This window comes from Hylobates moloch, unplaced genomic scaffold (genome assembly GCF_009828535.3).
Source record: "Hylobates moloch isolate HMO894 unplaced genomic scaffold, HMol_V3 SCAFFOLD_18, whole genome shotgun sequence".
NCBI lineage: Eukaryota > Metazoa > Chordata > Mammalia > Primates > Hylobatidae > Hylobates > Hylobates moloch.
This window is the reverse complement of record NW_026652293.1, coordinates 33482798-33505587: the sequence shown is the minus strand read 5'-3', so window position 1 is coordinate 33505587 and position 22790 is coordinate 33482798. Positions and strand designations below refer to the sequence as shown.

The 22790-nt window shown below is 43.3% G+C and overlaps 1 protein-coding gene across 7 annotated transcripts in view; it reads left to right on the top strand.

Annotated features, from left to right (window-relative positions):
- Window positions 1-21554, top strand: part of LRP8 (LDL receptor related protein 8) — an 85545-nt gene extending 63991 nt beyond the window's left edge. For 2 of the 7 annotated variants that reach the window (XM_032137446.2, XM_032137441.2), the window contains 9 exons: window positions 973-1091; window positions 1329-1468; window positions 2930-3071; window positions 5468-5620; window positions 6472-6696; window positions 8759-8827; window positions 13065-13237; window positions 14401-14577; window positions 16890-21554. In XM_032137446.2, the coding sequence (XP_031993337.1) occupies window positions 973-1091; window positions 1329-1468; window positions 2930-3071; window positions 5468-5620; window positions 6472-6696; window positions 8759-8827; window positions 13065-13237; window positions 14401-14577; window positions 16890-16928 (1237 nt within the window). In that variant the 3' untranslated portion in view covers window positions 16929-21554. The remainder of the gene's footprint in view (window positions 1-972; window positions 1092-1328; window positions 1469-2929; window positions 3072-5467; window positions 5621-6471; window positions 6697-8758; window positions 8828-13064; window positions 13238-14400; window positions 14578-16889) is intronic. The other 5 variants (XM_032137445.2, XM_032137439.2, XM_058430439.1 and 2 more) reach the window with 3 other exon arrangements.
- Window positions 21555-22790: the final 1236 nt, after the last annotated feature.

The window sequence follows — 22790 nt, the reverse complement described above, 5'->3', positions numbered from 1 at the left end:
ATTTTGGGAGTTAGGGATTCTGAACAGAACAGGACTCCCTCTCTCCCTCAGTGGGGATATCTTGAGGTGGTTTTTTTAGCATTGTATCATGTTAAGTTTAACAGAATCAATAGCTGCTTCCTACTGCTATTTCCTTGTTAAACAGGGATAAGAAAACCTTCTTCTTCGAGCAAGGGCAGCTGGTGAGGGGAGTACCACATGGGAGGTTATGTGAGGCCTTGGGAAGTGACTGATAGCTGCCATTCACTAAGCATAGGTCAGGTGCTCCCAGCACAGAACTAGGCACTCTGACAGATACGGAGCCTCTCCTCTCACCCTCACTTCATCCCGGTTCTCTGTCTGTTCTCATGCAGACCTTGTGTTGCACCTGCCACATCCTGTCCCTCACATCATAGAGTTACACCCAGCCCAACCCCAATCCATTGTGGATTTGTCAGGGTCCCAGCAGGAAACCCACTGCATACTGAAGATAATTGGAGGAGGGTTTAATAAAGGGACTATTTACAAAGGAGTGGGTTAGGTCTAATTTACTACCTTGGATTAGTTAACAGTGGGCTGCTACCAGCCCTAGTAGGCCTGAGGAGACAAAAGCAGGGAGGGTTACCTGAGTTAGGAAGCTCATCCACTTTCTCCTCTGAAACCAGAAAAGAGAGGGTTTATTAGGGCCTTCCCCACACTGACACCCTAAGGCTCTAGTTAGCACTGCCACAAGTGGGAGAGATGGGGTCACAGGCTATGCAGCTGAGTCTGGATGCAATCTCAGAGAACAGTTTTCCTCAAGTTCTCAAAAGATGTGAAGGCTAAAGTGCCTGCTAATTCTAAGATTTGATGGTTCAAAAGAACTTTAGAGGTCTTCTCAGTCCCTACTAAACATAACCCACAACTAGTCAATGGGTTATTGAGCTCTTGTGACTCAGACTACCCTGGTCATGTCCCCAGCAAGAAGCCAAATTGGGTTATTTTGTCTTTTAGGTTCATGTATTGGTCTGACTGGGGGGACCAGGCCAAGATTGAGAAATCTGGGCTCAACGGTGTGGACCGGCAAACACTGGTGTCGGACAATATCGAATGGCCCAACGGAATCACCCTGGGTGAGCCCTGCCTTTCCTGGGTTGGGGGCCTATTCTAGTGCCTTGTCCTGATCACTGTCTGGAACTCCATGAGTCTTGTTTCTGGGTCCTCTCATGGTGCCAGTGACTTTGTTTCCTAATGGTTGCCCTAGGCTGGCCTCAGTGTGAGGCCTAGAAATGTGGGCGGGGGGGGTACAAAGGAACAGAGCTCCAGATTGGGGTCCCAGGATCATGACCTGATCCTGCTTCCTTCCCAAGATCTGCTGAGCCAGCGCTTGTACTGGGTAGACTCCAAGCTACACCAACTGTCCAGCATTGACTTCAGTGGAGGCAACAGAAAGATGCTGATCTCCTCCACTGACTTCCTGAGCCACCCTTTTGGGATAGCTGTGTTTGAGGTGAGTCCTGTAAGGAGAGGCATGGGCCCACTAGGAAGCTGAAGCCTAGAAAACGCTTGTTCAAATAGGATGAGTCCCTGAGACTTGTTCAAATGAAAACAGGAACAGGGAAACCAACTGATTTGTTTGTAAACGATCTGTGAGCTGCCTGCACACAAAGGCTCTGCAGCCCACTCTCCACCTGGCAGCCTTTCCCATGCTCTCCTCCCAAGACCCCTCTCCCAGAGCACTTCTCACAGGTGAGTTGCTAGGCATGTATGTTTCCTCTCTATGCCCTCAGCACCCAGCACTGTAACCCATATACAAAAGGTACCCAGTAAAGGGAGGAAAGGAAGAAGAAACATACATATCCTGAGAATCATTTACTGGAGGAAATGGCCTGAGAGATGCTGTTCAATTCTGCACATTTTTATTGACTTCTGCCAGACCCTGGGGTCATAGAAGCGAATCAGACACTATCCTAGTCTCAAGAAGCTCCCAGGAAAGCAAGGAGCCAAGACCCTCTTGTGCCCTGACCCTAATGACTTTTCTTCTCCGGGAATGAAGAAGCCAGAACCAACCAAGGTCTCACACCTTCACCTCTTCCCCAAAACTAACTCCACCACCAAGGGGAGGGAAAGCAAGGGGATGATGGTCTGTGGTGGGCATTGGCAGGATTTGCTTGCAGCAAAGTTACTCAGCACTGCTCTGAAGTTGCGGGCAAAGCTCCACCTCTAAGTCCAGCCCCTGCTTTAAAGGACAGGTGTGTTGGTACACAAGTGTTTGTGCTTGTTTATATACATGGCATGTACATGTAAAGTATGTGTATGTGCATGGGTAAATATAAATGCATCAGAATAAAGGTGTGCATTCCTCTAAGTGCTGGTGCTTATGTGTGTACATACATATACCAAGATGTATTTAGACTGCATATTCAGGGGCAAATGTAGCTTTTTGTGTGTGGATGAAAATTTGGGTATGTGTTTAGATCTGTGTATGAGGATGCACAGTTGTACCTGTATGTGTGGATTTGCTGACAGATGCACATCTAGGCTTATATGGACTAACCAAGTGGACTCATATGGATACCCAGAGGCTATAGGAAGCCCAGCAGGGCATAACCTTCAGAGCTCACACATCCCTTCCAATCTTGGTCCCAGGCCCCAGTAACGATAATGCTATAGAGATTTAACCTTGGGTTTCTGCTGGGCTCTAGCAAGCAGGCTTAGTTCAGCATGAATGAGTAATGTTGTGGCTGTCAGTTCAAAGCACAGAATCAACGAATAATCCTCTAAGATAGAAGGGAACGAGGAGAGGTGCATCACAGTTTAGAGGCTGAGAGCCCCGCCGTGAATCCATGGACAGGACAGATCAGGGGAGATTTCAGGGCAGTTCTTGTGACTATGGTTTGGGCCAACCCCTCAGACTGAGGTCATGGATTTAGACTCCAGGCCTCCCATCCTCTGCATCTATACCCCACAGGACAAGGTGTTCTGGACAGACCTGGAGAATGAGGCCATTTTCAGTGCAAATCGTCTCAATGGCCTGGAAATCTCCATCCTGGCTGAGAACCTCAACAACCCACATGACATTGTCATCTTCCATGAGCTGAAGCAGCCAAGAGGTGAGCTGTCTCTGGTCCTAGGTCCCAGGTCCCCTGACTGTGTCCTCTCCTTTCACCAGGCAGGCTGTGTTCACATTCAGGTCACAACTCAGCAACCCCAGGAATAATAACAACAATCCCTCTTGTTGGTAGAGTACTTTTTCATCATATATTTTGTCTCATTTTACCTCAAGTTCTTTGTGAAATAAGGCTGGGTATAAATGAATACATAAATGTCCTGTTTTTGCCAATCCTACAAAGTGTGGGTATTACTCTTCTAACAGTTGAGGAAACAGAAGCTCAGAGAGGTAAAATAATGTTAGCAGGTGGCAGAACTGAAACCTAAACCCAGGTCTCTCTGGTTCCACAGCTGCTTTCACCATGACACACTGCATCTAACTTGCTATTTGTAGCCATTCTGCAGTAGTATAAGCTAATGTATCCGAGGGCCATATAATAAGTCAGCTTATTGGTTGGGAATAGAATCTAGGAATCCTACTACTAGGTTGTTCCCTCCTCTATCACTAGGATATACTAATTCTAACTGTAACTGAAGTGTTGGCTGGCAGGGTGAAAGTGGGAAAGCAAGGGAGTGTAAGGAGGTAAGATTGGTGCCTGATTCTAGACCTAGAAATTTAAATGAGAGACGTAGTATGTGGCACAGGGAAAAACAAAAACCACGGGCTTACGGGCTTTGGAGCCCAGCCGACCTCAATTTAAGTTCTATCTCTAGTCCAGACATGGTGGCTCATGCCTGTAATCCCAACACTGAGAGGCTGAGGCAGGAGGATCCCTTGAGCACAGGAGCTCCGGGCAGCAGTGGGCTATGATTGCATTACTGCACTCCGCCCTGGGTGACAGAGCAAGAACCCCACCTCTTAAAAAAAAAAAGTCCTAGAGTATAGCTTTGACGAGTGAGCCTAGGTGTCTTTATCTGTCATTCTTGGATGTAACGTCCCCACCTCTCAGAATTGTTGCAAGGATTAAATGAGTGTGTAGGGATAAAACACTAGGTATGGTGCTGGAAAGTACCCAATAAAAGTAGTAGGGAGGCCGGGCATGGTGGCTCATACCTGCAATTCCAGCACTTTGGGAGGCCAAGGCGGGAGGATCACTTGAGCCCAGGAGTTTGGGACCAGCCTGGGCAAGAAGGCAAGACTCTGTCACTACAAAAACTATAAAAATGACCCTGGGCCGGGCGCGGTGGCTCACGCTTGTAATCCCAGCACTTTGGGAGGCCGAGGAGGGCGGATCATGAGGTCAGGAGATCGAGACCACAGTGAAACCCCGTCTCTACTAAAAATACAAAAAATTAGCCGGGCGTGGTGGCGGGCGCCTGTAGTCCCAGCTACTCGGAGAGGCTGAGGCAGGAGAATGGCGTGAACCCTGGAGGCGGAGCTTGCAGTGAGCCGAGATTGCGCCACTGCACTCCAGCCTGGGCGACAGAGCGAGCGCCGGGCGTGGTGGCGGGCGCCTGTAGTCCCAGCTACTCGGAGAGGCTGAGGCAGGAGAATGGCGTGAACCCTGGAGGCGGAGCTTGCAGTGAGCCGAGATTGCGCCACTGCACTCCAGCCTGGGCGACAGAGCGAGACTCCGTCTCAAAAAAAAAAAAAAAAAAAAAAAAAAAAAATGACCCTGGTATGGTGGCATGCGCCTATAGTTCCAGCTACTCGGGAGGCTGAGGTGGGAGGATTTCTTAAGCCCAGGAGTTTGAGGCTGCAGTGAGCTATGATTGCACTGCTGCACTTAGCCTAGGCAACAGAGTGAGACCCTGTCTCAAAACATTAAAAATAAAAAAAATTTAAAAAGTAGAAGGGCTTCACAATTGCAGAGATGTGGAACCAACCTGTCCATCGACTAATGAGTGAATAAAGAAAATGTGGCATATATACACCTTGGAATACTACTCAGCCATAAAAAGGAACAAAATAATGTATTTTGCAGCAACTTGGGATGGAGCTGGAGGCCATTATTCTAAGTAAAGTATGATAGGAGTGGAAAACCAAAAACTATATGCTCTCACTTATAAGCGGGAGCTAAGCTATGAGTACACAGGGGCATACAGAGTGATATAACGGACTTTAGAGACTAAAAATGGGGAAGGTAGTAGCGGGGCTAGATATTAAAAAAAAAAAAAAACTACACATTAGGTACAATGTACACTACACTTGGGTTACAGGTGCACTAAAGTACCAGAATTCACCACTATATAATTCATCCATGTAACAAAAAACAATGTGTATCCCAAAAGCTTTGGGGGAAAAAAAAAAGAAAGAAAAAGAAAAAAAAATATATGAAAAAAAAAGTAGTAGGGCAAGCTTTTTGAGCAAGCCAGGTTGGAGAGGCCTCATCCTCAGGAGGCAGGAAGACCTGGCATGTCCTGTCTGTGCCCTAGCTGTCTCCCTCTCTGCCATTAGCTCCAGATGCCTGTGAGCTGAGTGTCCAGCCTAATGGAGGCTGTGAGTACCTGTGCCTTCCTGCTCCTCAGATCTCCAGCCACTCTCCCAAGTACACGTGTGCCTGTCCTGACACAATGTGGCTGGGTCCAGACATGAAGAGGTGCTACCGAGGTAAGCAGACCTTCCAGGAGGGATGGCCCCTGGCAGTGTCAGACCCTACCCTGCTGAAACCTTGACTTCTGGGACACAGTATGCTGCTGGTTTTCTTCTATCTTCCCTGGTTACTTGTTGCCTTTTGGGGGTTTCTCTTTTTTACCTTCCTTGAATGCTCATGCCCCCAGGATCCTTCCAAAGCTTTTTCTCACTCCCAAGGAAAAAATGCACATATACATAAAACATTTTAAATTCAGTTTCAGGGAGTTTCTGGAACCCTTTAAAAACCTCAAGTTAAGAACCCTTAATCTCCATGGCTTCAGGTGCATGCAGATAACTATGTATTTGCCTGTTTCTCACCTAGAACTTAACAAACACTATACAGAAGCCCTTTTGCAATATAATTGGGACTAATAGTTACTACTTCAACCACATACACAGATGCATGTCCCAATCTTGATGTATAGCCAAGGCCTTTCATTTGAGCCTAAGTCTACTGCATTATTAATAATTTACAGGTTCAATTGTTTAAAGTGGAATAAGAATTTAAATCTATTGGTATAACAATATGAGTGTAAAATCCTTCTAGATTTATCTGATTTCCCCTCCCTACAGTCTTTTCATTGCTGGCCTTACTCACAACTAATTCCACAGCAATGTTTTAATGATTCATCTTTATTGAATCAAAGTGAAGTGCTTAGCATTCAGCTAAAGAAAAGATCATAGCCCACCAGGGAGATTAGGAAAGGCTTCACAGAAGTGGCATTTGAGCTACGCCATGAAGATAAGTTCCTAAGTGTATCTCAGAGGCAATAACTTAGGCAACAAAATTATCTGTCCAAGTGACCTCCATGGTATTTCCCCTCCAGCACCTCAATCTACCTCAACTACGACGTTAGCCTCTACCAAGACGAGGACAGTACCTGCCACCACAAGAGCCCCTGGGACCACCGTCCACAGATCCACCTACCAGAACCACAGCACAGAGACACCAAGCCTGGCAGCTGCAGTCCCAAGCTCAGTTAGTGTCCCCAGAGCTCCCAGCATCAGCCCATCTACCCTAAGCCCTGCAACCAGCAACCACTCCCAGCACTGTAAGGAAATGAGTTCTGCATTCTTTCATGACATGGGAGGGCTCCTAGGGAAGCCAGGATGGGGGTATGTGATAAGCGAGAACCTACCAGAGCTGAATACTGCATATCTTTGAGGAGGTTACTGCATATCTGAGAGGGAGGTAGAGTACCAGCCTGCGATTTAGGACTCCTAGATGCCCCTACCTTACAGAGGGTCTGGTAGGAAGCTGAGACCCTGTGAGCCTCAGTTGTTTCTCTTACAAAGTGGAAATAACCACCCTTCCACACCTGCTTCACAAGATTGCCATGATAGACAAAGGTGTAACCGGTGTAACCGGAGGTGCTCACGCACACAGCCGTTGCTGACTCTGCGAGGGTGTGTGTGTCTATGTTTCACAAAGTTTTGATGTGTATATGAGGAGGTGTCCCTTGTGTTTGGAAAGCTCTGATCTCAGTTCCCAGCAGGTCCCCAGATATTAATATCTACAACCATGGTCTCCTTATACCTCTTTCCAACCCTGGGATGAAAATAATTAAGTTCACCACTTATTAAATCATTGGGAGCAGTAATTGTCACTGCTAGAAATGTTCTATCTCATTAATCAGCAAATACCTTTTTAATTGAGTTACCTGCCAGAGGGAGTTCATTTAAAAGGATAAACTATCTTTTTAATTTTTTCCCCCACATGGACAGCCCAGAAACCAAGCTGCTTGGCAGCATCTTCCTAATTGGTCCTATTTGCCAGCAGAAGCTGGCTTTTTGGAGTGGAGCACTTACTCCGAAGTTTGCAGAGGCAGACGGAGCATGTGTGAATTCCAGTTCCTCTTGTCTGAGGGCAGAGCCTCTCACCAGCTTCTCCTCACTGGCTTCCTCATGCTCTAGGTTTTAATATCACTGTCCAGTGTTCACTGTGGCCCAGAGCAGGGAGGACAGCAGCATTTCCACAGTTAGCTCTGGAAGCAAGCAGTGCAGCTTTTTCTCCCCTTAACTGTTAGATTCTCTTGGAATAACAAGGATAAACAGTCACATTGAGAGAGGATGGGCCTTGGGCCATTGCTGGGGCAGTCATCTCACCTGCAGCAAGTGTAGATGATAGCTCCTTTTCACACCACAGGGAGCTGTCAGGAGGATCTAAGGGAAAAATGCTTTCTGAACTATAAAGTGCTTCACAAATGTTACAATGAAGATGGTTATAAGAGTGAGAAAGATGGCACGGCATAGTTTTTCAAAAAGACAGTAAATTTTCCAAGCACTTTTCAGTTTAAAATGTGCTTTTACATATCTTTTTAAAATCTAGACCCTATTCAACAACCCCATCCCACTCTCCACCCTCTTAGAATTAGGCAAAGTTGTGCCAAGCATTTTATATTCATTTTAGATAAATTATTTCATTTAATCCTTACCATATCCTTAGGAGGTAGGTAATATCACCATTTTAAAGATATAAAAGTATAATACCATGTGCTGTATTTATAATATATAATAATTTGCCCAAGGTCACATGGGTAGTGAGTAGTAGAGCTGGGACTTGAACCCAGAAGTCTGACACAGAAGCCTATGCTCCTGATTCCTCTACACTACACTATGTCCCATTTTAATTACTTATGAAAAATAATCTGATAATGCAGATGGACAGACAGCTCACCAAAAACAATACTGGCAAAGCAACAGATACTGATGGAAAAAGGCAAATGACCTAGTCTGTCAGCAACATAAAGACCTAAGTGCTCACTTTGCCATGTGCAGCCCCCAGCTTCCTACCACCATGATGCTGTGGAAAGTGTATGGGACTTGGGACATGAGTCCTGGGTTCAAGTCCCAGCTCTGCCACTTTTCTGTGAGTCCCCAAACCCCTCAGTTAAGACTCAGTTTCCTTGCCTGTAAAATGGAGATAACCTCTGTCCTGCTTGCCTCACAGGAGTTGTGATAGGATCTGGAAAGACTGAATTATTAGGCAACAGCCAGGATCATCATTTTAGAATGAGGATGAGAAGCAGTTGGGTAGTTCTTACCACTTGAGGCCAGTAGGGGCTTGGACACACAGTGACAGAGCATCATTCTGCAAATGTTTGTGTTTTGCAGATGGGAATGAAGACAGTAAGATGGGCTCAACAGTCACTGCCGCTGTTATCGGGATCATCGTGCCCATAGGTGAGTGTGGCCCCCAGTCACTGAAGAGAAAAGAGAGACCCTGCTTAGGCCTAGGGAAAAGCGCTAGCAGGGTAGAGAACTTGGCCTGCCCTATTGACTTGTTCTGCCCTTGCAGCCTTCCTGCCCATCTCCCAGTCCTGATTTAATTTGGTTTTTTAGCCTAGCACACAAGGCTCTTCAGGACCTGGCCCCAGGTGACCTTCCAGGTACATACCCCATCTCCCCATCCCTCGATTCAAACTCTACACTCCAGCCATGTGAAGTGCGACTGTATGATCCCTAGGAACAGGGCTGGTATCTCTTGCTCACTATTCTCCTCAGCTCCTAGCAATGTCTGGCACATGGTAGGAAATCAAGGATTTGCTGAATTAATGAATAGAGCTGCTTACCATTCCTTTAATAGGTCATACTGTCTTGTTTTCTTTCTGTTTGGTTTTCAACAAGTATTTATTAAGCAGCTACTATGTGCCAAACTCTGTGATAAGGGGAGGAAAGGCAGTTAAAGATGAATAAGACATGGTTCTGCCCTACAAAAGTTTATAGTCTTGTTGGAGAGACCCACATAACACAGATAAGTTTGTTACGACCTGGTAGGTCCTAAGGTTAAGCTGCATGCACTGACTTCAGAGACAGTGCTGAGGATACACTTAACTTGGGCGGGGGGAGAGGGGAAGAGGGAAGAGGAGGTTTCCTAGCGGAAGTGATATTTGAGCTGGGTCAGCCAAGTGAAGGAGGATCAAGAGCAGTCCAAGCAGTGAAGACAGCATGAGTAAAGCCAGGAGTAGGAAATGGCCTGGAAGGGTCAGGGTGGGGTGGGTTTAGAGCTAGAAGGAGACCAGTATGGCCAGAGTATAACACTTTGTTAAGACCTCACAGAGAATCATGGGGGCTGATTCATTCTCTTCCACCCCAACATCCACACGGTATCCTGTACACCCCTCTCTTAGCAGTCTCATCTCTTAGCAGTATCTTTGCATTCTGATTGTCCATTCAGAGCTTTATCTCCCTTACTTGGCTATGAGTACTTCAAGGACAGGAACTTTGTCCTTTTATCCTGGGAATCTTCAGTATGCCGAGTTAGTCAGCAAATGTTTTAAAAACTTCTCCACTGTGTGAGACACTGTGCCAAGTGCCAAGGATCCAGGGAAGAAAAAAAATAAAGACTTTAAGAGCTTTCAGTCTTTAATCAGGCAAAACTAAAGTCCTTTAAGGTAGATGTTAATACATGTCATAATGTGCTATGATAGGGGCATGTTGGATATAGATAGAGACAGAGAAACAATGTAATAGTGGCATGATACTCCTGTGAAGGGATGGTAGAAGGAAAGGTAATTCCAGAGTAAACGTGGCGCTTCTGGAGAAGACAGCATTTGAATTGGCCTTGAAAGGCTTCACCAGGAAAGATGATGGTGAGGTTATTATTCCAGGATTATTTTGATTGGAGTGGGGAAAGAGAAATCTACCCCTTTCTTGCCATCCTTTGCCCTATAGAAAGAGGCATCTGTTTTGCTGACATAACTCACTCTGAAATATTCAATATTTTTAATTTCTGCTAATCTGAGGACTGAAAGATGAGTATTATTTCCCTGACATTTCCCTGTGAGGTAGAGTATCTTTTCATAAGCTTATCAGCCCCTTTACTTATATTTTATCTGTTATGAATCGCCCACTCACAGTCTTTTCTTATTTTTCTATTGGCTATCTTTTTCTTACTTATAGAAATATTTATACATGACAAATATTAAACCTTTAAAATATATGTTACAAATATTTTCTTCCAATCTGACATTTGGTTTTAAAGTTTGTTTATGGTACCTTTTGCCATGCATAAATATGAAACTTTTAAGTATCAGATCTGTCAATCTTTTAAGATTTCTGGGTTTTGTGTCTTGCTTAAGAAGGCCGGCCTCACTCTAACTTATTGAAATATCTCCTGATGTTTTTCTTTTCTACTTTAAACTTTTTTTTAGTATTAGGATATTAATCTATTTGGAATTTAGAGTATGGTATGAGGTAGAGATTTAACTGTTTTTTCTCTATATACCTGTCTAGTTTCTCCAAAACCATCATTGAATAATCCATACTTCTCTCCTGATTTGCACTGTCATCTTTATTATAAACTACATCCCATATGTACTTCGATTTGCGTCTAAGCAGTTTATTTTCCTTCCCCAATTTATATATTCCTACATACTATTAGCACAACTTCATGATATGTTATGCTCACAACATCTTCTCAGCTATTTTTATTCAGTTTCTCTTCTAGGTGAACTTCAGAATAATCTTATCGATTCTATAAAAATTTTGGTGAAATTTTTATCAAGATTGCTTTAGATATATGAGTTTATGTGAGGAGAATATTATATTAAAGCTTCCCATCCAGAAATGTGGCCTATTTATTTCAGTCTTCTTTTATGTCCCTCAGCAGAATTTTATAGATCACATAGGACTTGCATATTTCTTCTCAGATTTTCCTAGGTATTTTATAGCTTTTGATGGGCTACTATGAATGTATTGTTATTCCAGTACTTTTTCTTTTTCTTTTTTTTTTTAAGAGACAAGAAGATCTTGCACTCTTGCCCAGGCTGGAGTGCAGTGGTGCGATCACAGTTCATTGCATCCTCGAACTCCTGGGCTCAAGGGATTCTCCAGCCTCAGCATCCCAAGTAGCTGGGACTACAGGCATACACCACCACGCCTGGCTAGTATTTTAAATTTTTTTTTTGTAAAGACCAGGGCTCACCATCTTGCACAGGCTGGTCTTGAACTCCTGGGTTCAAGCAATCCTCCTGCCTCAGCCTCCCAAAATGTTGGTATTACGTGTGTGAGCCACTGTGCCTGGCCTCCGTTACATTTTCTAATTGGTTCTTGCTGATTAAAAAGACGGCTAATGATCTTTTATGTTGATTCTTGATTAACTAAAATTATTTCTGATAGTTTTTCACCAGCTTCTCTTAAGTGTTTCTAAAAATACAAATAGCTGTTAATAACAGCTTGGTTTCCTCCTTTCTCATATGTATTTATTTATTTATTTACTTTTTTTTTTTTTTTTTTGAGACAAGGTCTCACTCTGTTGCCCAGGCTGGAGTGCAGTGACACGATTGTGGCTCACTGCAGCCTTGACCTCCCAGGCTCAAGCAATCCTCCCACCTCAGCCTTCTGAGTAGCTGGGACTACAGGTGCCTGCCACCATGCCCAGCTACTTTGTATTTTTTGTAGAGATGGGTTTTCGCCATGTTGGCCAGGCTGGTCTCAAACTCCTGGCCTCAAGTAATCTGCCTGCCTTGGCCTCCCACAGTGTTGGGATTACAGGTGTGAGCCACCGCACCTGGCCTCCTTTCCCATATTTATACCCTTAAACTTTTTTCTGGCCTTATTGCATAGCTAGATCTCTAAGACAATAAATATTAGCAGTGATAACTGCCTTGTTCCTGTCTTTAATGCATATCAATTATTGTAATCTTACTAAAACGGAAACCCCTTCCATAGTATCCTAGATAGGTGATCATTCAGCCTCCACTGGGATGCTCAGAGTGACTGCTAATCACCTTACAAAGCTACTTGCTCCATTTTTACCCAGCTGTGTTGGAGAGAGCGTCCTCCTTTAATCATTAACATAGTCATTTATTCTAAATCAGAGCTTGTGTTGCCCCCTGTGTCTTCTTCTAGAGATGTTCTTCTTCAGGTGGAGCCTCACCTTTGGAAATAAACACTCTGCCTGGCCCCATCCCACTCTCCATCCCCCAGTTTTGGGAGAGAATTGTTTTCTTAGAGAAATCTAGGGAAGCAGCAGCATTAGGGCAAAGGTGTGGTAAAATTCACTCATTCATTCAGCACATGTTACTAGGCACTTACTCGGTGTTAGGAACTGGGCGTAGAGAGTTAAAAAATAAAAATAAAAAAGACACAGTCCCTGCCTTGAAAGAGCTATCTAGTTGGGAGTACAGATACATAAAGTAAGATACTGTGTGTGATCTGGGAGCACACATGAGAGAGCAACTGACTCTGCCCACAGTTGGGGAAGACTTCACATTTGAACAGGATCTTGAAGGATGAATAGTTAGTAAAGGAAAGAAGGGATGAGAGATGGGCTTTCAAACAGCAGAAAAAGAACATGCAGAAACAGAGCCTGAGGAGCAAAGGGCAGTAAAAGTGGAGTGGTGACAAGCCTTGCACTGATGTCTGAGCAGTGGGCTGGAGCCTGCTGGAGGTCCAGTGTCCTGTGTCCTTCCTCCAGTGGTGATAGCCCTGCTGTGCATGAGTGGATACCTGATCTGGAGAAACTGGAAGCGGAAGAACACCAAAAGCATGAATTTTGACAACCCAGTCTACAGGAAAACAACAGAAGAAGAAGATGAAGATGAGCTCCATATAGGGAGGACTGCTCAGATTGGCCATGTCTATCCTGCAGTAAGTATTTCTCACTGGGAGAATTCCTACCTTCCGACCATCTTCCCTTCCATCCTTTCTTCCCCTCCCATCCTTTCTTCCTTCTCATCCTTTCTTCCTTCCCTTCCTTCCATCCTTCCCTCCCTCCCTTCCTTCCATCCTTCCCTCCCTCCCTTCCTTCCGTCCTTCCCTCCCTCCCTGTCTTTTTTCTTTCCTTATTTCCTTCCTTTCCTCCCTTTCCTCCCTCCTTCCCTTCCTCCTTCCTTCCTTCCTCAAACATTTATCAAAAACTTACCATGTATCAGGCACTGTTCTAGGCCCTGGGGAACACAGAAATGCTGGGGTAGGTGGTTAAGGTAAAAAGGTATCAGGACCACCTTGTACCTAGAGGCTCTTCCAGGCAGTAAAAAAGCCAAATGTCTCTCTTTCTGCTCAGTAAATTTTTAGAACCTTTAGCCTGGAAGGGTTACTGTGGCCATTTAATTCAAATGTATTCATTTCAATACTGTATGCCAGTTATGTGCCAAGCACCACATTAGATATCAAGTATTCAAAAGTCAATAAGGAACGTGCTGCTCCCAAGAAGCTGGTAGGGAGTTAGAGATACTAACATACAGTGGTATAATTGTGTGCTGAATGCCGTGGTGGAAGCTCAGGAGTCCCCTCTTCTAGAAAGCTATCCTTGGCTTGCTTTGTTCTCCCACAGTCCTCTGGGCCTCTCTACCTCACAGCCCCTGTCACACTGTAGTCCACTTGTCTTTTACTCAGTGGTCTCCTCACTAAACCATAAGATCCTTGAGGGCAGAACTGTCTTAGATTAATCTGTTTTCCTGATGCCTAGCACAGCATGACTGACTCCCAACAAATATTGGTTGAACAGATGCCATGGCAACATCAACAAGGGAGCTATTAATTCTGTCTGGGGAATCAGGCAAGGAATGCCTCACAGAGAAGGTGACAGATGGACTATATCCTTGAAAGATTAATAGCAGTTTTCCCGGGAGAGAAGGAGGGAAATGGCATTCCAGCTAGAGGCATGTGCAAAGGCTTAAAGGTACAACACAGCATGGCTTTTTGGGGGAATGAGGACCACGAAGTGGCACAGCAGGTGTCACTGTTATACAGCACAGTCAGGGGGCTGAGTGTGACCTCAGAGGTCATCCACAGTGCCATCCCCCTGTCAGGCAATCAGCAGCTTTGATCGCCCACTGTGGGCAGAGCCCTGTCTTGGGGAGACCAGAGAACTGGAAGACCCAGCCCCTGCCCTCAAGGAGCTTTTTGTCTTGCCGGGGGAACCAAGGTCACAGCTGCACCAACTCCCGAAGAACCCTCTTTCCGAGCTGCCTGTCGTCAAGTCCAAGGTAGGGCAGTGCCACTCTAAGTCTGAGGGGCTGGTGAGTGAGGGCATGAACCAAGGCAGGCGCAGCCAATCCTAGAAGGCTTTCTGGTTTGGGAAGGCTGCAAATTGTAAGCTGGGTGTTGGGGCAAAGAAGAAAAATGGGTTAGTCACAAACCAATGAATGGCATGTGGAAGAAAGCGATCAAGTTTGGGGCAGGGCAGACAGAATTGCTGCTGAGGCAAACTGTTCATGAAGGGGAGACATGGGAAGTGAGATGGAGCAGATGAGGAGGGTTAGCAGACGGCCTTGAGGATCCTTAACCTCGGCCAGTCCAAAAAAATAGTTGCTTGACCAGTTTTTGAAGATCAGAGGGGGCACAGTGGAAGAAGCACTGAACTTGGAATAAGAAAACTCCCAGTTCCATCCTTCCACCACCCTGTGATCTCAGTCACTTCTTTCTGCTCACTGTTATTTGTAAAATGAGAATAACAACCCCCATTCTACCTGCCTCCTGAGTTTATAAAGTACAAGTGAGATAGCACATGTGAGAGCACTTTGTGACTTACAAAGCACTCTGCACATGTAAAGTGACATTATTTCCAGAGAAAGAAATGACTCAGGGGGAGTTAATCCTGATGAGTCTAAGGACCAAGTAATAAGCTTCTGCCAGTTGCAGAGAAATAAGGAAATCAACATTTAGTGAGCACCTACTGTGTGTCAGACACTGTTCCCAGTGTTTTACATACATTTTCTCATTTAGTCTTCATAATAACCTTATCAAGCTGATATTATTAGCCCCATTTTGCAGATGAGGAAACTGAGACTCATAGAAATTGAATAACTTGCCGAAGGTCATAGCCAGGAAGTGGCAGAACCAGAATTCAAACTCCAGTCTGTATATACACAAAAGCCCATGCTCTTTCCTTTATATCATGAGGTAAATAGCCTTGAAGCTCTGGAAATCAATATTCTCAACAACCTGTCTCTCCTCTGTCCATTTCTCAGATAACTGTACCATCACTACTGGGGCCTATCTTTGGCCTAGAGGTCTTCTTGGAGAGAGTGGGAGGGTAAGCTAGACTAGAATAAAATAGTCTTAAATATCTACACTGGTGGACATTCATAGAAAAACTACAGATAACCCAAAGATGACTTGAAAGGAAGTAGAGTTACTTTTTATCATATGTAGAATGTCCAGAGATGGGAGATACTAGTCTGATTCTATTTTATGTTGGTTACATTGACCCAGGATACTCTGGGCCCTATGTGTTGTTAGGTACTATGTTAAACACTCTCTGTGCATTATCTCATTTGATTCCTCAACAACCCTGTGAGGTAGGTCCTATTACTATTCCCATTTGATAGATGATAAAACTAAGTGTCAGAGAAGTAAAGTGGCTGGCCCAAATTCACATAACTATGAGGAAAAGTACTGAAGCTGGGGAGGGTCTTTCCAAAGGAGGGTATCTGGGAAATGGAAAAGAGGCAAACAAGATTACATCAGGACTAGTTGGGGAAAGTTAGATGTGTATCCTGGAGAAGAAAACACTCAGAATGAAGGGAAGGGAATTCAAACACCATCTATAAATTTCAAGGGTTGTCCTACGTAGAACTGTCTCTGAGTCTGAGAGATGGAATCAGGGAATGTCAGAAGATATAAACAAACAAATTTCACATTAATATAGGAAAGAATTTAAATCTGTTGTCCACAATGGAATAGACTGGCTCAGGGGTTAGTGGGCTCACCATCTCATGGTCAGCCATTTTTGGCAGACAGGAGTCTAGCATCTACCTAATGACTGGAAAGCAGGGGTGAGGGAGAGAGGGATGGAATTTAATTAACGTGCATTGCCTCCCAACTCTGTTTAATCTGTTGGGAAGGTGCAGTATATTACCTTCCTAACTGTGATTAGCATGCAAGAGACAAGTAACCTCATAGTCTGAAATTTAACATTTGCCAAAGCTAACTCACTGAAATTGACCAAACCTAAAATCCTATAAGGGAGGATTGAGAAGATTTAGATCTGTGCAACTCTACTTTACAAAGATACAAAACAGAATGATGAAAAAATCTACAGCTTTGGATTCATGCAGACCTTGGATCAAATTTTAGTTCAGCCACTTGCTATGTGATCCAGAACAAACCCTACTTAAGCTCATTGAGTTTTTTTTCTCATCTGTAAAATAAATAGGATAAATCCTGTCTCTAAGGATAGTTTGAAGATTATGTGAGCTAATATCTGTTAAAGTAATGTAAGTCTATAATTTGTCAATACTCAATAAATAGTAACTCTTATGGATCTAATGATGAATTCTTTGGTTTGTCCCCCCAGCGAGTGGCATTAAGCCTTGAAGATGATGGACTACCCTGAGGATGGGATCACCCCCTTCGTGCCTCATGGAATTCAGTCCCATGCACTACACTCTGGATGGTGTATGACTGGATGAATGGGTTTCTAAATATGGGTCTGTGTGAGTGTATGTGTGTGTGTGATTTTTTTTTAAATTTATGTTGCGGAAAGGTAACCACAAAGTTATGATGAACTGCAAACATCCAAAGGATGTGAGAGTTTTTCTACGTATAATGTTTTATACACTTTTTAACTGGTTGCACTACCCATGAGGAATTCGTGGAATGGCTACTGCTGACTAACGTGATGCACATAACCAAATGGGGGCCAATGGCACAGTACCTTACTCATCATTTAAAAACTATATTTACAGAAGATGTTTGGTTGCTGGGGGGCTTTTTTAGGTTTTGGGGCGTTTGTTTTTTGTAAATAAGATGATTATGCTTTGTGGCTATCCATCAACATAAGTAAAAAAAAAAAAACACTTCAACTCCCTCCCCCATTTAGATTATTTATTAACATATTTTAAAAATCAGATGAGTTCTATAATAATTTAGAGAAGTGAAAGTATTTATTTTTGGCATGTTTGGCCCACCACGCAGACTCTGTGTGTGTATGTGTGTGTTTATATGTGTATGTGTGTGACAGAAAAATCTGTAGAGAAGAGGCACATCTACGGCTACTGTTCAAATACATAAAGATAAATTTATTTTCACACAGTCCACAAGGGGTATATCTTGTAGTTTTCAGAAAAGCCTTTGGAAATCTGGCTCAGAAAATAGATACCATGGTTTGTGCAATTATGTAGTAAAAAAGGCAAATCTTTTCACCTCTGGCTATTCCTGAGACCCCAGGAAGTCAGGAAAAGCCTTTCAGCTCACCCATGGCCGCTGTGACTCCTACCAGGGCTTTCTTGGCTTTGGCGAAGGTCAGTGTACAGACATTCCATGGTACCAGAGTGCTCAGAAACTCAAGATAGAATATGCCTCACCCTCAGCTACTCCTTGTTTTAAAGTTCAGCTCTTTGAGTAACTTCTTCAATTTCTTTCAGGACACTTGGGTTGAATTCAGTAAGTTTCCTCTGAAGCACCCTGAAGGGTGCCATCCTTACAGAGCTAAGTGCAGACATTTCCAGAACAGCCCAAGTTTACTATAGAGACAGACCCAGGCACTGAACGTCTAGGACATGCTGTGGATGAGGATAAAGATGGTGGAATAGGTTTTATTACATCTCTTATTTCTCTTTTCCCCTTACTCTCTACCATTTCCTTTATGTGGGGAAACATTTTAAGGTAATAAATAGGTTACTTACCATCATATGTTCATATAGATGAAACTAATTTTTGGCTTAAGTCAGAACAACTGGCCAAAATGGAAGTCATATTTGAGGGGGGAAATGACATACGCAATATTATAGTATATTGGATATTTATGTTCACACAGGAATTTGGTTTACTGCTTTGTAAATAAAAGGAAAAACTCTGGGTATATGTATAGATGTTCTTCATTAAAGACACCTTCTTTGCTTTTCCTGGCCTTGGGGGAGGAAGGGAGAAGTGCTCTTTTCTATTTGTGGGGTCTCCCATTGGAAACATAATCCTGTAGTCCCAGAAGGATTCAGTCCCCAATGGCTTTCCCATCCAAAGAGAAAGAGTTTGAGTTTCTTAACTCTACTGTTCTACCACTTACTCCCACTAGACAACCAGGGATGCAACATGGAAGTGTTTTACTTAAGTAGGAGCAGAGGAGACGCATCTAATCTCATCATACCTGGAACTTGACACATTTAAGCAAATGCCTTCCCATCCCTACCTGCCAGATGCCCCCAACTCAATGAAGTTGGATGTCTCACCAGCTTGATACCCTTTGAATTTTCAGTCAGACATTCTGCAGTTCTAGCATCCTGTACCTAGGACCTTCCTCTGCGTCACTCTTGGCCTCCTAAACTCTAAGAAAATAACTATATTCTGGAGCTTGGGCACTGTGTTTTGCATAATCCAGCAATCTCCTCATGACATGCATGTGTTGATGATAGTCCTGAAACATTGAGAGGGTAAATGCAGTTGACCTAGAATGATCAATACCAAACAGAATTTTAAGAACAGGTGGCCAACTCCTATGGAGCTTACTCACATATTACTATTCTTTTAAGAACGGAAAGTAAAATTATTTTTGACTGAAGAAAAATGATGACAGTGAAAAACATGGAAATGTACTCAAAACAAGTGACTTTTTCTGTAACCTTCTTCCAAAGAAACTGAATTTTCCAAGGAATTAAATGATAACAGTGGCTAAGGCATGGTTTCTAAACTTTCAGTCAGATCCTGGCATCACAGAAAAAAAATAATGAATGGAGTCTGGACATACAGCCTGAGATCTCAAAATGATGATGAAATTCACAACTTTTCTCAGAGACATCCATGTTTCCTGCATATGCTACAACTGCAGTTTGAAAGAGGCAGCAATGGGAGCAACCCTTTACAAGAAACAAATTGTGAAATACTGTGTTGGACGGCAGTAAATAAGATGAAACCTGAGGAGTCAGATCCACCTTCCCCCATTTGTAGAGGATTTTCAGCCTCATTTTGAGGTGTAGTTACCTATCTTTTGCCTTTTGCCCCCTGTGCATAGGTATCTACAGCCAATCACAGATCACAGAATCACTGGACTATAGAGCTGGAAGGAAGCTCAGAGACAATGCCAAGAGGGCAGAAAATTTATCAGAAGCCAGTCCCAGTGCTTTTCCTCCATTTCCTTCTGCAGGAAGACTATTTTAGGCTGCCTAAACATTGTATCAAACCTGCTACCTATACTATGGTCTACCTTTCCTCCAGTGGAATGACAAAGGCACTAGCTGAAATGCCTTCTAGAAACAGAGAAAACGAAACTGTACTTATTTACTCTTGATAGCACGGATTATTTATAAAACAGATTGAAGTAACCCGTTAACTGGCAAAAAGAGAATGAGATCGGATTTAAATGTATGGTAGTAAGTCCTATTGATCCCTCCAGTTATCTCAGTATGACTGCAGTATATTCATTCACTAAAACCACTCACTAGATACCAACTACAAACCTGGCACTGCAGATGTAAAGGTCAGTCACACGTGTTCTGACTTTACAGAGTTCACAGTAGCAGTGGAGGAAGATATATGTGGAAACAAAAAAGGCATTGATTCTATTCAGAGCACTGTTAAGGCACAAAGGAGAGAGGGGTCTTTCCACCTAAGAAGATGAGGAATAGGGTCATCATAGAAGTGACCTTAAGTCTTAAAAATTAAGAAGGGCATTCCAAGCTGCTTCAGGCAGAGACACATCGAGCTAAAACACAGAGGTATGAAAGAGCATGGGGACTTTAGGAATTGCACAGTTCATTCTAACAGGAACAAAAGGCTCAAGGGGGGCAAGAAATGAGGCTGTATGGAAAGAGGTTCAATGTAAGCACTTTATAAAATAGATTAATTTCTGATTCAATGAAGCATTTCTTGATCATTGTGTACAAGGCACTAAATGCATCATGGAAAATTCATTAGGATGCATTGCCAGCACTTTGCAGACCTGGTATTATTCAGCCTCAAGCTTTCCAGTGGCCAAAGGGAAATGCTCACTGCTTTTCATACATTTGAGTCAAAGATTTTTTATATGGTCAATGAAGACTAATATAAGGGCAGTGGGATTTTCACAGAAGCATGCCATGTTGTCGAGAGCCTCTTAGATTTTCTCAACTGTGAGAAAGAAAACCGAAAATTTTGAAGACGCTGAGTCTGGAGAGGGGATACCAATCACTGTCCAGTTGGACACTGGTGGGAATGGGGAAATGGCACAGGAATGCAAGCCTCTCCACCCTACCCCCCGAACTCCAGCCATACACTCATCATTTCACAAAATATAAATGAGTTAGCATTAAATGTTTCAGAGTAAATAATTCCTTTTCCCAAAATGCATGAAGATAGAGTAACAGACTTCTCACACTGTATTTTTAGGGTATGGATAATTTAGAAGGTTAAAGAATTACTGCTTCAATTTTTCAGTTAAAAAAAAATCAGGAAGCTCTGTTCATTCGGGCTATGCACCATGTGCACAGTCAAGAATTAGCAGAAACCCTCTGCATTTACAAACACTTTGTGCTATAAAAAAGTAATTTTTAAAAAGCCACTTGTATATATATATATATATTTAAAGCCAAGCTTTTGATACTTTTTTACAAAAACTACAAGAGAAAACAAATACTTGTCCAAACCATATACTTTTAAAAGAGCATTTTTTTTTCCATACAAGCTGTTGTTAATTTGGGGGTAAAGTGCTGGTTTGCAAACTTCATCAAAGTGTTCCCAAGCGGATTTTCCTTGTTTGTTTCCCCCCACCAACCCCCAAGTTACCAGATTCAATGTAAGAATCAGGCATGTTAGAATGTTGTGTCACACTAACTGGTTCTGCTCTTTTTGTCTTGTCATTCGAGTTCCGTTAGCTTCTGTATGCAGTGCCCTTTGCAGTCTGGTGTCTCTTCTAGAGGCAAGGGGGCTGAAGATGGCGTGTTGCATCTCACTAGCTATACTGGCATCATCTTGGTAAACAAAACCAAATGTGGACGTTTGTAAAATCAGTGCACTGTTTCTAGAGAGAGATTAAATTCATTTTTTAAAAATCTTTAAGTTTTGTTTCATTGTAATACTTTAATGAGGGGGAGTGAACTATCACTGAGTCCCTAATGTGTACCAGTATTCTACATAAATTATCCCAATCTTTGTCAACAATTCGGTGAGATAAATACTATCAATACTATCCACTCCCATTTTATAGATGAGAAAATGGGCAAAGTAACTGCCCAAAGTCACAAGGTTATTTTTAGTGCCCCCAAAGAGCAATTGTACATGTAGCATTCTCTGCCTAAATTTTCCTTCTCTGCCTCCATATGACTAACTCCTATTTGTCCTTGAGTACTCCACTTAGGTAATGCCTCCTCCAGGAAGCCTTCCCTTTTCTCTAAGACTAGGTTAGATAACTCACCTCTGTACTTCCATAACAATTTTTGCCTACTTGCATCCCAATACTTCTGCCCTACCATTGATTCCCATGCCATTGGGGTTGCTTTTGCCAAGGTCATCCAGGACCTCCTCGATTATAAATCTGGTAAACATTTTCAGTCTTGATCTTCCTTGACCTCGAAGCAGTAGTTAACACTGTTAGCCACTCTTTTCTTGGAATACTCTTATTTTGGCTTCCATGATACCATTTCATGGTTTTTCTCCTATCTCTCTGGCCACATCTTAGTCTCCTTTGCCTACCCTTTAAATTATGGTATTCCATCTCAAATCCATCCACTTTTCTATCTCCATTACTTTACTTTTTTTTTTTAAGAGACAGGGTCATACTCTGTTACCCACGCTGGAGTACAGTGGTAGGATCATAGCTCACTGCAACCTCTGCCTCCTGGGCTCAAGCAATTCTCCTGTCTCAGCCTCCCGAGTAGCTGGGGCTACAGGCGCATGCCACCCTGCCCAGCTAATATTTTAACTACTTATCTGAATGTCATACTTCTAGTCTTTTCATTTTCCAATCTAACCTACAACACTGCAGCCAAAGTGTCTTTCTAAAGTGCCATAGATGTATCACCACCTCTTCTTTCCACTTTCCTGCTTAAAGCCCTTCAACTGCTTTGCTGGCACTAAAATCCAATATTCTTGGGTTTGCCCAAACTCTTTTAATATGGCTTATAAAGCCCTTCATGATTTGGCTTCTGCCCCGTCACCAGCCTCATCGCTCACTACTCTATATTCTAATCACACAGTTCTGGGCCTCCGTCTGGAACATTTCCTTCGGGAACATTTCCCTGAGGACCCTACACTGGATTAGGAGTCACCTCAGGTTCTTCCAGAGTACTCT